This window comes from Poecilia latipinna, unplaced genomic scaffold, assembly GCF_001443285.1.
Source record: "Poecilia latipinna isolate Pla-1442-1.1 unplaced genomic scaffold, P_latipinna-1.0 Scaffold3305, whole genome shotgun sequence".
In the NCBI taxonomy this organism is placed as follows: domain Eukaryota; kingdom Metazoa; phylum Chordata; class Actinopteri; order Cyprinodontiformes; family Poeciliidae; genus Poecilia; species Poecilia latipinna.
The window spans coordinates 5,141-18,334 of NW_015115921.1; the positions used below are offsets into that span (position 1 = coordinate 5,141).

Sequence of the window (13,194 nt, forward strand, 5' to 3'; positions counted from 1 at the left end):
AGGCCTCTGGTAGAGGACCCGAGCTCAGAGGATGAAAGAGACCACCCATGGAGGGTGAGAGGGGAATTTTTTTTATATATAGTTAAGTAATTTCTTTTAATTATCTATTATTTTTGTCCATCTGATTTTTAAATATACCTATAAATATTTGAGTAGACTTGTAACCAAATACCTTTTTACTTTTATTGAGTAATTTTGTAGGCTGCTGCTTTTTACTTTTACTCAACTAAAAACATGTTGAAGTAGTGAAATGTTTTGGCTGCTCTGCCCTCCTCTGTATTTATTAAGGCTCCCATGGAATAAACAGTGGAGAAAATAGCTTTGAATTTTTGAATTTTAATTTACTATTAATAACAGAAATTTGTCATAACAATAATAAATCAAAATTCTTATCATGACAATAATTTTTTTTTAATAATAACTGATAATACAATAAGTGGGATTTTCAAGTAATCACACTTTGCACAATTCAGTTTCATTTAATCATATTTTTTAATTTAATTATATTTCTTGTGGAACAAACAGTGGAGAAAATAGTAAAACATAACATTTTTGATCACACTGTCAGTTTTGATTCTTTGTTTACCACCAGTAACTGAAATTTGTGTTGACAATAAATCAGAGTCCTTATTGTGATCATAGATTTTTCACAATAAATGATAAATGATACAATAAAAGCTCAGGTGTGTTTGTCTCTCCAGATTCCTGCTGGTCTGTCCAACCACACAACCCGCCTGTTTCTGAATAAGAACCGGCTCAGCTCTCTGCCAGCGTTCTGCTTCTCGGACCTGTTCCTGCTGGATGAACTCGACCTCTCCCACAACCAGGTCCCGCCAAAATTAACTTTTTCTCAACAAACAAAAACACAAAACTAATATCAATTATTTGTCTTTTACCCACACAACAATAAATTAGTCATTGTGCTGAAACCAGCATTAGTATGACATTAGCCTTAGTTTTTACAGTTATTTAACTTCTTTGGCCTATTGTTGGTCTATAAAATGAATTTTCTTTTGAAGACTTTGTTGTGTTTAGCCAAGTATAATGGATGAGTGTGTCTGGCTGTGTTTCTGATGTTTGTGGAATAAAATGTAAATAATCATTATTTATTTTGAACAAGTAAAATCAAAAGCAAAAAATATATATGATAATAATTAAACATAAAAACAAATACAAAATTTCCATACATAGTTTGAAAAGGAAAAGCTTATTAAATCCGACCCCCAGTTGTCTCATCCAAATATGCTGCATACTATACGAATTTACTAAATAATGTGAAATAAAAATAAAATTTTATTTAAAAATAATAGTGAAACATATGTACCTAGAATTTTCTGCTCAAAAAGATATAAACTTGCCATAGTAATCTAATCCTAAAACAGTTACTGCAGTCAGGGGTCAGCCAAAATTATTCCAAGGGCCACAAAGGGCCCCTGGGTCACACTTTGGGCATCCCTGCATTACCCAGTAAGTAAAAAAAAACAACAAAAAAACAAACAAACAAAAAGAAGTAAAAAAAAAAACATTTCAGAAGGGCTCTTTTTGTCCAGAGGGAGAAAAGGACAGATGCTCCAGCACCACCTAGTGTCCACCTGTGCATCCTGCCTCCCAGTAAACCAGTAAAGCCCAGAGTAACCCTCTTCCTGTTTCTTGTCCCAGCTCTCCTCTCTTGAACCCGGGTGTTTCTCCGGCCTGGCGTTGTCTCTCCGGTTCCTGGACCTCTCCTCCAACCGGCTCACCACATTGGACCCGGCAGTTCTGGGTGGAATACAGGTCCAAGCCAACCTGAGCCAGAACCCGTGGCACTGCGACTGCAGCATGCAGGTGAGCCTCAGGGCGGCGCTGGCACCAGACACACTGCAAAAACACAAAACCTTACCAAATATTTCTGGTCTCTTAGTTCACTTTAAATAAAACAAAACTAACTTGCAAGTAACTTTTCAGCAAGAAATATGAGCTTATTTTAAGTCAATAATTCCATAATATTGATATTTTTTTTTAAAATACTTATCCTATTGGCAGATTAATTAACTTATAACATCGGTAAAATAGCTTATAAAAAGTGAAATAATCTGCCAATGGAATAAATACTTTTTAAAAAATAAAAAGTAAGAAATTATTGACTTAAAATAAGTTCTTATATCTTGCTGAAAAGTTACTTGTAAGTTAGTTTTGTCTTACTTCAAGTGTACTGATATTAGAACTAGACGAAAAATACTTGGTAAGATTTAATGTTTTTATCAATCAATCAATCAATCAAATTTTATTTGTTTAGCACATTTCAGCAGCAAGGCATTTCAAAGTGCTTTACATAATTAAAATAAAAACAGCATGTGACATTGATTAAACAGTGAGGAAGAGAAAGACAAGAGAAAGACATTTCAGTTTTTGCAGTGAGGGACATGTTGATGACTTCCTGTCTCTGTCCAGGTGTCCATAACCCAGCTGGACATGGACAAGTCCTCTCTGGAGAAAGTCATCTGTGAGACTTCGGACCTCCCTAACCTCGGTACGTTGTGTCCGCCTGGTTCCTCATGTCCAAAACTTCAGGACCTGCTTCTGGTTGTAACCGTGTGTGTTTCAGGAGCTACTGGGCTGCCACTGGTCTTACTGGTGCAGGACTGGGACCTGTGTCAGTCTGTGAGGAGAACCACCGACTTCCTGACGTTGATCACCATGCTCCTCTGGTTCATCATGCTCCTTTCCTACCTGATCCACTACATCCGTCATAACAAAGTGGTGGCCCGACGACACATGGAGTACCTGAAGTTCCTGGAGAGCCGGGACCCGTTCAGACCCCGATGAGTCTGATGACCCCGGATGACCCCGGACGACCCAAGAACCCTCAGCAAACCACCTGAAAGGCCTTTAAAGCTGCAGTTTGTAATTTTTATAAAGAATATTTGTTAAAACTGTCACCATGACTTGACTGTTTGTTATGAGACAGATAATTTGTGAAAAGATTAATCTCTATTCACTTGTAAAGAAATGAACTGCTCCCGACCAAAAACAACCAATCAGAGCCAGGAGGAGGGTGTTAGTGCTGTCAATCAAGCTCATGTGCTTACAGAGAAGAAAAAACTTGCTGCTACAGGAAAACCGTTTATCCATTGTCATCTGTGGCTATGCTAACTAGCTTTAGTATTGACGCTAGCAGAGAGTAAAGGTGAAGAGTTGAGAGATGATTGACAGCGGTGAGTCCCGCCTCCTGGCTGTGATTGGTTGTTTCTAGTTCGCACTGGGAGATGGCAGAAGAGCTCTAATTTTTTCACAGATTAACTCTCACATTATACAGTCACAACTCAAAGACAGTTTCAACAAATATGTAAAGAAATTATTTATAAAAGTTACATACTGCAGCTTTAAACCTGATTCAAAATGATTGTTTCTGATCCACAAGCTACATTCACACAGCAAGCAAATGCAAGTTATATCTGGATTTTTCACGACTGTCCAAACAGTTTAATTCTGATATGTTCACAGGAAAAACTACATGAGATATGTTCCACTTCCAGAAGTTTTCCCTTCACACAGAAGTTTGATTGCGATCTCATTTAATTAGTAACGTGAACGACCACGCAAAAAAATATAAGGATTTCAGAAAAAAAAAAAAAAATTGAAAATGAGCATCAAGACCCGCTCTGGGAATGTAGCCAAGTATAATCAAGCTATGACTCCTGCAGAACCTTTCAGAACCATAAAACCGCGGGTCAAAGGTCAAGGACTTACCAGTAGTTAATCCCTAGCAGTTCCGTTTATTGGATGTTTTTATAGAACTCCCACAGAACCAGATGGACTTTTCCAAGGATGTTAATGATGATGACAACAAACCTACAACTCTGAAAGTCTTTCCTTGCACACATCATCCTTTCAGAGCTCAACCTGTGAACTGTATATGTGCTGTTTCCGTGGTAACTGCCTCCCAGCTCAGGGTTCACAACCTCCTGACTCAGTCTGCATCTGTTCACCTGATTTATGTGCTAAAAATGTCAAATAAATCCTGTAAAGTCAGTGCAGGTTGGGTTCTTTGTGTCTTCGAGTCAGATTTCTGTTACTGACCTGAATTGAAGTCGACATTTAAATGATTTGAAAGGACGCTTCGGTTCAATCCATCCAAAATGAGTGTGTTTGTGTGTACAAATGACTAAAACTGGTAAATATGAGTGAAACAGATCAGTTTAGAGTTACAGAAACCAGACGAGAGGCTGCTGAAAACATTGTTTTCCATTTGTTTCTTCAGAATAATTTTAACTTTAGTCACTGGAGAGAAAGAGGTTTTATAAAAGAATCTTAAGATCCACTTTTTACTTCTTGCTTTTATTGAGATTGTATTTTTTTTACTGTAACAGAATCTAATTTATTTTTTAATTTTGAAAACTTAAAAAATCTGTTGAATAATATTCCATTATTTCAGATAATCTCTAAAATAGACATTTTAAAATAATTTGATGTACAATAAATAGTGAAGAATTCTTATTCATCTTATTTTATTCCTCATCTAGAGCCCTGACATAAAAGGTGAGCTTTACCAATAATAATTATCTAATAATAATAAGATAATAATTAATCATCCTTTTTTCTAATATGTGATTTTTTTTTCTATCCTGCACTTGTGAATAAAATTAAACACAAATTAAAATTAGTTTACTAATCAAAAAATATATTATTTATTCAAAGTAAAATCATCAACTTTATGTATTTTCACCGGCTTCGTTGCTTGTGACTGAGCGAAGCAGGATCGAGTCATCTGGGTTCGACTGCCTCTGCCTGCTGTTTTCTCTCCACCATCAACTGCTCTGGTCTGCAGATTGAATACTGTCCAGTCATTGTGAGGATCAGCTTCAGCTGCTCCGATCATCGAACCCCTCAGAACCGCACAGTTCGGCCCAAACACAGTATGAAGGAGACAGCGGCCAAGCGAAGAGACAAGGCTGGCGGTCGGGACCGGGACAAGTCTAACAAGGAACCCAAAGAGCCGAAGGAGGTGAAGTCCGCGATGGCGGCCGCGGAGCCGCAGGACGTGGAGATGCCGGAGGAGGAGACTACTAACGCGGTTAAGCTGCCCAAGGAGCAGGACAGCCTCACACTGGAGGGTAAACCTGGGTCTGATGTTCGGGAAGAACCAGGGGAATCAGTCCGGTACTGAAGTCACTGTGATTCTGGCTCTTTACTGGACTTGTTAGCTTTAGCCTGTTAGCATAAGACCAACTACTGCTAGATGCCGTAAAACAGCAGAAGGGGACGTAAAAGCCTCCAAAAGGCTATTTTTATATCGTTTATTTTACGTTTAACAGATCAGAACCAGTCCAGAACTACTTCATGACCTGACCCAAAGAGTTTTGGAGTACAGCTGGTAAACAGTGAGACAACAGAAAAGAAACATTTCAGTGTTTTGGCCTCAGGACAGTGTAGGATGCTAATGTTGCTTCTGCTGCCGAATCATTGTTTATCAAGGTATCAAATCTCCTGTAGAGCTGTTTACGGTTCTGCTGGGACCGGTCACTCCAGAATGGACCAGTTTAAGTCCATTTTTGTGGTCCGTTTGTCTTCAGATCCTGGAGAATTCAGTGATCATGGATTAAAATACAACTTTTAGGTGAAATCCACGATGTTCCTGTTGTTTAAGGATCACAGAACCGGACCTGTCATGGTTTGGATCTTACCGAACCAGACGCAGTGTCCCAGTCCAGTTAGGAGGTTTCTCCTTAGCTACAGCTCCGTGTTCCTCCGAGTGCCTCAAGGCTGCGTCCCGGGTTAGGGTTAGTGCAGTGCACTTTTTATGGTTCAACTGGGGTTGATGGGGAAAAAAACAAAACTTAATTCTCATTTTGAATTTATTCTCGTAATTTACGACTTTATTTCTTTAATATTATGACTTTGTTCTTGTAATTTTATGTTTCTAGTGTTGCAACGTTATCATTATAATTTTATGACTTTATTCTTGTAATTAAAACCAAAAATCTCTTAGTGTGGAACTGATACTCTCTGAATTCTGAGAGAAAAGAATATATTTTTTTATGTTCTTTAGTGACTCCAATTCTCTTCTGTAAAATTGTCCATTGTGGATTTTAAATCTTTTTGCTTTTGGTTGCGCATCAATTCCATAATATATAATTATTTTTCAGTGCTTAAACTAGTTTACACTTTTTGTTTCTTTTTTTGTCCTTTTATATTTTATGTTTTAATGAGCCACTGACTCGTTCGGCTCTGGAAATCTGTGCTGACTGGACTTGTGTTCAGAGTTGGATGTTTGTGAAGCTGTCAGAGATCTGAGCTCCTCCCCTATCTTCATCCTCTCCTCCTCTTCCTCAGACATCAAGGAGCATGTGAAGCAGATCGAGAAGGCCGTGTCGGGGAAGGAGCCGCGCTTCGTCCTGAGGGCCCTGCGCGCGCTGCCGTCCACCAGCCGCCGCCTCAACACCGTCGTCCTCCAGAAAGCGCTCACCGGGTTCTTCACCAGCAACACCTCCACCAGAGACTTCCTACTGGGCTTCCTGGAGGAGGTGAGCCGCTCTGATCTGTTTACGTCTGGATTCCTGCTCACACAGCAGCCGGTGTTTTCACTGAGCCGTCCTCTGTCTCTGTGTCTCAGCCCATGGAGACGGGTGACGGAGACATCCAGTTCCGCCCGCGGACGGGGAAAGCGGCGTCGGCTCCTCTGCTGCCGGAGGTGGAGGCGTACCTGCAGCTGTTGCTGGTCGTCCACCTGACCAACAGCAAGAGGTACACCGAGGTGAGGAACACGCACTGCTACTGGACCGGACCTCAAAATCATGAATAGATTATTGATTCTGGGCTTGGTGGTGATTCAGATTTAAAAAAGAAATGTCTGAAAATTATGCTTGTTTCTATTAGAGTCAGCCATTAAATTAATTGTATTGATTAGTCTAACTGCTCGTTTTTGAAGATTTAATTTTTATAAAAACTCTACGACAAAATACAACGATCGGGCCAGGATTTTGTTTGGCCTTTTTGGAACAAAAACAAAGTCAATGACATTCTTAATATTTCCAGAATAAAGTAGTAATTTTATGAGAACTCAAACACAGAAAAACAAAAAGTTTATTATTCAAGCTTTTTTCTTATTAAAACAATTTTTGTGTTGTAATTTTAAGACGTTATTCTGGTAAAATTGAGTCTTTATTCTGCTAATATTATAACAACATTTTTGTAATTTCACAAAAATTCTAATTACGTGGCCCCAGTACTCTGTCGTCCAGCTCACAGAAGGGTTGATTTTAATTAAAAGCGACTTTTTGAAAATATTGTCTGTTATTTGTCATTTTTATTTTAGAATAGAAAGATAAGAAAAAACATAAAATTGGAAATCGGATCTGGTATGGAAAAAAATCAGATTTTTTTTTTAGCTATGCCACTCAGCCTGTGCAGAACCTGATGGTGTCTCTGACCCTCCGTGACCCCTGTGACCCCTGTGACCTTGACTGCTGCTGTTCTGGTTTCAGGCCCAGAAGGTTTCTGATGAACTGATGCAGAAGGTGAGCTCCAAGAACCGCAGAGCTCTGGACCTGGTCGTAGCCAAATGTTACTATTATCACGCCAGAGTGTACGAGTTCCTGAACCAGCTCGACACCATCCGCAGGTACACACACACACACACACACACACACACACACACACTTCAGTGCAGATGCAGTACAGACCTCCTGGTTTGAGACATAAAAGTTTCTTATATTAGTTTAAATCAGGAGTTATTGTGAATAAACTGCTTTAAATCTAATTAACAGAAGGAACCATAAACTCTTTAAACAGTTTTCATTGTCTAAACTACAGAACCAGAACTAGAGATGAGACGTTTCCTCTGGGTTTGAACTTTTAAATTTACTCTTCTGTCCTGTTAAGGTTGTAATGCTTTACAACTTTAACAGATAAAACCAAGATTAACATTTAAAGAAATGTCAATATGCTGACTTTTTTTTCTGATTAAAGTCAGAAATTATAATAAAAAAGATTCAAATTCTGAGGAAAAGTCAGAATTGTTGGATTAAACTTTTAAAATGGTTACAATTGAGATTACAATTCTGAGATTAAAGTCAGAATAATGAAATTAAACTTGAAAAAAAAGTCTAAATTCTTTGAAAATAATCAGTTCTGACATGATAGAATTATAATTCTGAGAATTCTGGGAAAATCTGAATTAAGCAATTAAAGTTAGAATTTTGAGAAAAATATATGTTTTTCCAGTGTCAATAATCCTCTTTCACATAAATGTCATTTAAGGCGGCATTAGAACATCTTACATGTGACCTTGTGCCTCTGTAATCCCAGTTTCCTGCACACCCGGTTGCGCACGGCGACGCTGCGGCACGACGCCGACGGCCAGGCGGTGCTGCTCAACCTGCTGCTGAGGAACTACCTGCACTTCAACCTGTACGACCAGGCCGAGAAGCTCGTGTCCAAGTCCGTGTTCCCCGAGCTCGCCAACAACAACGAGTGGGCGCGCTACCTCTACTACACAGGTGGGACACACACCTGCAGGGGGGCGGGGCCATGGGGGCTGTGGAGGGCTCACCTGTGTGTCATGTGTCCCCTGCAGGTCGGATCAAAGCCATTCAGCTGGAATACTCAGAGGCCCGCAGGACTCTGACCAACGCTTTGAGGAAAGCTCCACAACACACTGCAGTGGGCTTCAAGCAGACCGTACGAACACACACACACACACACCTAGAGACGCCAACAAACACTGAACCAATCAGAATCTCCAGGGACCAGTCCGGTCCACAAAAACTTCATTTGAAGCCGTATTCCCCTGTTTGACCAGCAGGGGGTGCCGTTATGTCAGTGTTTGTTTTGGCCTCTGTTGGTGCATAAAATACTGGAAAATCCTTGAATTTTCATCAGGTGTTTTCAAGGTGTGGAGAGTGTTTGATATTCAATCGGCACCATTTGGTAATAAAGTTCAAAGTAAAGTTTGATTTAAAAAAGCCTAAATTTCAAAAACATTTACAGATATTCTGATAAACCAAATAGAAAGAGAGGCATATTTTTTTTCTTCATTGTCTGATTTTAAATCAGACTAAACTTTTCTTGCTTTTAGGTTTGTTTGAATTCCAAAATTACAATTAATCATGATTAACTGATTTTTTAAATAATTGTCAACACATTTTTTATTTTATTTCTAATATTGTATAAAGTAATCGTAGGTGGCTGAATGAAAAGTCTGCAGAATTTCACCAATTTTTAAACTTCAATAAATCATTATTTCTATTTGTTAAATGCCAGAAACTTAACTAGAACATGTTTTAAATATATTTTTTGAAACTTTCCTTGTATTTTTGTGTTTAAACATTTAACATAAATAGGAAAGTCATTTATCTTAACATGATTAGTTTGAATTGTTTCAATGTAATGAATATTTATTGTTTCTAATGGCTCAATTACTTTTTGATCTGTGTAATTAAAATAAAGATTAGATTATAATTCATATATTAAACATTAACATTTTTGATTTTCATTGATTTTTTTGTTGAAGGGAATACAAGGTGTGTGTGAGACATTTCAAAACATTAAAGTTTCCTATATTTTAGTTCACCCAGAATGTAAATACAAATCAAAAGATATTCTTAATGACGGTAATAAATAATATTATTTAAATAGTGAATTGAAACTCTGTTTTTATTTAATTTGTGTTGTTTTTATCTCCAAATTGTGGCATTGGAAACATTTGAAAACGTAACACGATTGAAAAGTGTGAGTTTTACTGTGGATAAATGTTTGGGTCTGGTTCTGATGGACCGGTCTCTGTTTCAGGTCCACAAGCTGCTGATTGTGGTGGAGCTGCTGCTGGGAGAAATCCCCGACAGACTGCAGTTCAGGCAGCCGTCACTCAAACGCTCCCTGATGCCGTACTTCCTGCTGACCCAGGGTCAGTACACACACACACACACACACACACACGCTGCTTTCAGTTCCCCATTAGAACCACACCAGGCTGTTTTAAATGAATGAATCAGCGTTAAACAGAACGATGTAACGTTACGTCTGAGCCTTGGAGCTGGACTCCCGGTTTCATTTCCCGATCAGAACCGCGGCTCCACTCCAGGATCCGGTTCTGAAGCAGGATGTTCCATGAGTGTGGTGATGTAATGTCATACATCTGAGCTGCAGAAAAACATGAAATCTGAATGTCAGATGCGTTAAAACATTTCGTAAGATGAATTATTCGGCTCTGAATTGTTCAGCTGGAATCCCTCAGTGGGGAGTTTATGAATTATTGTTGGGAATGTAAATTATCGTGAAATGTAGAAAAGTTTGGTCTTTTTTTTAAGCAGGTCGGTGCAAAATTACAGGAGGAAATTGTAAAAATACAAGCAGCAGAGAGAAAAAGTCGACACAAACTCTGGCTGAAGTGGACAGAAGATGAGAAATTTAGTAAATTTATGGTTGTAAAACCTAAGAATATTAAACTTGGGATGATAATTTGAGGTCACGCACGCAGAAATCGGCTTTAAAAGGAGAAGAAACTGATCAATCTGACCAGTTTCTTCTGCAGCTACAACTGAGAGCGGAGCAGAGAAACAACTGATGGGGATTCATAAAAAATGACAGTACAGACTCTATAATTGATTCCCAGAAGAGGGCAGAGTAACTAGAAACTGTAGTCAAGAGAACTACTTCAGCAAATCAATAATTGATCAAATTTATCAACCATTTAATATTGAAAATTACATCATCAGACTGACCGAAATGTAAAGTTAAGTGGAAATTTTGGTATTTTAAAGGACCAAAATGACAATAAAATAACTAATCAGGCAAAAGAAAATATTTCCAAATCAGTTTCTTTCAATAAAAAATGTGTGTGTGTGTGTGTGTGTGTGTGCGTGCGTCTGATGTGTGTTTTCCCTCAGCGGTGAGAACTGGGAACCTGGCCAAGTTCAACCAGGCGTTGGAGCAGTTTGGAGAGAAGTTCCAGGCGGACGGGACGTACACACTCATCATCCGACTGCGACACAACGTCATCAAGACCGGTGAGCCAATCACAGGCCTCCGCTGCTCCCAGCCAATCACAGGCCTCCGCTGAGTGTGATGGAAAAGTTTGAAAACGTACCTTGAAAAGTGCTTGAGTTTTACTGTGTGTGTGTGTGTGTGTGTGTGTGTGTGTGTGTGTGTGTGTGTGTGTGTTCAGGCGTTCGGATGATCAGCCTGTCGTACTCTCGGATCTCTCTCGCTGACATCGCTCAGAAGCTGCAGCTCGACAGTCCCGAGGACGCAGAGTTCATCGTTGCCAAGGTAACCGGGATAAAAATGACTCTTAAAGGGGCGGTATTCTGTAAAATTAACCTTTTGTAGCTTTCTACATCATGACATAAACTCATTCCCTCATTAGAAAAATACTTGGAGGTTGTGTTGCTTTGATGATTATTTCATGTTCCATCTCCTTGGCAACCAGCTCCTTCAGACTAGTCAGAAGCAATTAGCAAAACCCTGCTGAGCTGAAATGCTGGTAAAAATGTTGTTAAAGGGTTAACAGAGGAGCCAGGTTGTCATGACTTCCTGAAGGTGGAGTTTCAGAAAGAGCAGGAGCTTCTTAAAGAAACGGCGGCATTAAATTACAAAATCAAATAATTTTTATAACACCTGGTTTTGCTATAAAATATACCTGGAAGAGGTGTGCTGTGGTGGCGCAGGCGTTAAGCACAACCCATGTATGGAGGCCTTAGTCCTCGACGTGCCCGTTGCAGGTTCGATTCCTGGCCTGGTGACCCTTGCCGCATGTCTTTCCCCATCTCTCATTACCAATTTTCCTGTCAATTAACTATCAAATAAAGGCCACTAGAGCCAATAAAACCTTTTAAAAAAATAAAATGTATACCTGGAAGAAATGACCACCCCTTAAAGGTGAGGCTGGTTTAATTAGACCGTTTTGCGCAGGCAATCCGTGACGGCGTGATTGAGGCAAGCATCAACCATGAGAAGGGCTTCGTCCAATCAAAGGAGACGATGGACATCTACGGCACCAGAGAGCCTCAGCTGGCGTTCCACCAGAGGATTTCCTTCTGCCTCGACATCCACAACATGTCTGTGAAGGTAATCCAGAGGTTCCTCCTGGCTGAAGCCAATCTGAGGAAACTGATCAGCTGCAGCTCCCGATCTGACTCTCTGTCTCCCCCTGCAGGCCATGAGGTTTCCTCCTAAAGCGTACAACAAGGACCTGGAGTCAGCAGAGGTAACGCAGCTTCACTTCTTTTTTTGTCACATGTAAGGAGGACTATTATGTAAAATCAACATTTTAGAGCTTTACATTAGCGGTTGGCATTTATTGTATCATTTTTTATTTATTGTGATACATTTCTTATATAAGATTTAAATATAACGTTGATGCAATAAATTTAATTGATGTTGAAAAACTCTTGAAATTTTATTTTTACAAATTTTCCTCCAGTTTTTCACATTAATAAATAGCAATAAATTAGAAAAGATAATTAAATGCAGTTATTGTGTGCAGTTTAGTAATAAAAATCACACTTCTTTATGTAATTGGTGTTTTAATTCATTTTTAGAGCATAAACGCTGTAAAATAATTGAAATATTAATGGTCAAAATGTGTAAACGACTGATTTCAATCTGTCTCTGTTTCTCTCTGTGATGCGTTCAGGAGCGTCGGGAACGAGAGCAGCAGGATCTGGAGTTTGCCAAAGAAATGGCCGAAGACGACGACGACAGCTTCCCATGAGCCTCTCCGCTGACTTCCTGTTCAAACAGGAAGTAGTTGTGTGTTAACAAATCACTTATTACCCACAATCCCCTCTGTTCCCTCTCTGTTTTCTGTGTTGCAGCTTTAAACTCTGCTGCTGTTTCTTGTTCCTGACACGAATAAATCCTGTTTTTGTTTAATCTGCTGCCTGTGCTTTTTACTGAGCGCGCTCAGAAGCAGTTAGAAGGCCGAACCACCAGGAGGCGCTGTAGAAAGAGAAACTGAAAGGATGATTAGTCAGAACGTGAAGTCAGAGATGAGTAATCGTGTCAAATCAAACCTGCACATGACGAACACGCATGACGAAAAGATCATGTCAGAACAGAACCAGCAGGAACCCGAACCAAAATGTTCAGAGATAAAAATCAGAACAAGACGGTCGCAATCAGATGGAGCCAGATGAATCACCTGCTGGATTTAAAACCAGAAATAAGAATCACAGTTCTGGAAGAAAATGTTTAAATAAACGAGGAAACTGAGAA

At 39.4% G+C, this 13,194-nt stretch overlaps 2 protein-coding genes across 2 annotated transcripts in view; both read left to right on the forward strand.

The window, feature by feature from the left end:
• Nucleotides 1-4,011, forward strand: part of LOC106940633 (leucine-rich repeat-containing protein 3-like) — an 8,537-nt gene extending 4,526 nt beyond the window's left edge. The window contains exons 2-5 of the mRNA XM_015023418.1: nt 702-827; nt 1,660-1,824; nt 2,431-2,509; nt 2,585-4,011. Of these exons, the coding sequence (XP_014878904.1) occupies nt 702-827; nt 1,660-1,824; nt 2,431-2,509; nt 2,585-2,805 (591 nt within the window). The 3' untranslated portion in view covers nt 2,806-4,011. The remainder of the gene's footprint in view (nt 1-701; nt 828-1,659; nt 1,825-2,430; nt 2,510-2,584) is intronic.
• Nucleotides 4,012-4,776: 765 nt separating this feature from the next.
• On the forward strand, nt 4,777-12,852 carry psmd3 (proteasome 26S subunit, non-ATPase 3). The gene is made up of 12 exons (XM_015023419.1): nt 4,777-5,093; nt 6,313-6,503; nt 6,593-6,733; nt 7,464-7,600; nt 8,287-8,477; nt 8,555-8,658; nt 9,769-9,883; nt 10,866-10,985; nt 11,144-11,247; nt 11,890-12,045; nt 12,134-12,184; nt 12,614-12,852. The coding sequence occupies exons 1-12, from the start codon at nt 4,898-4,900 to the stop codon at nt 12,689-12,691; spliced, it is 1,584 nt and encodes a 527-aa protein (XP_014878905.1). The 5' UTR covers nt 4,777-4,897; the 3' UTR covers nt 12,692-12,852.
• The last annotated feature ends 342 nt before the right edge of the window (nt 12,853-13,194 follow it).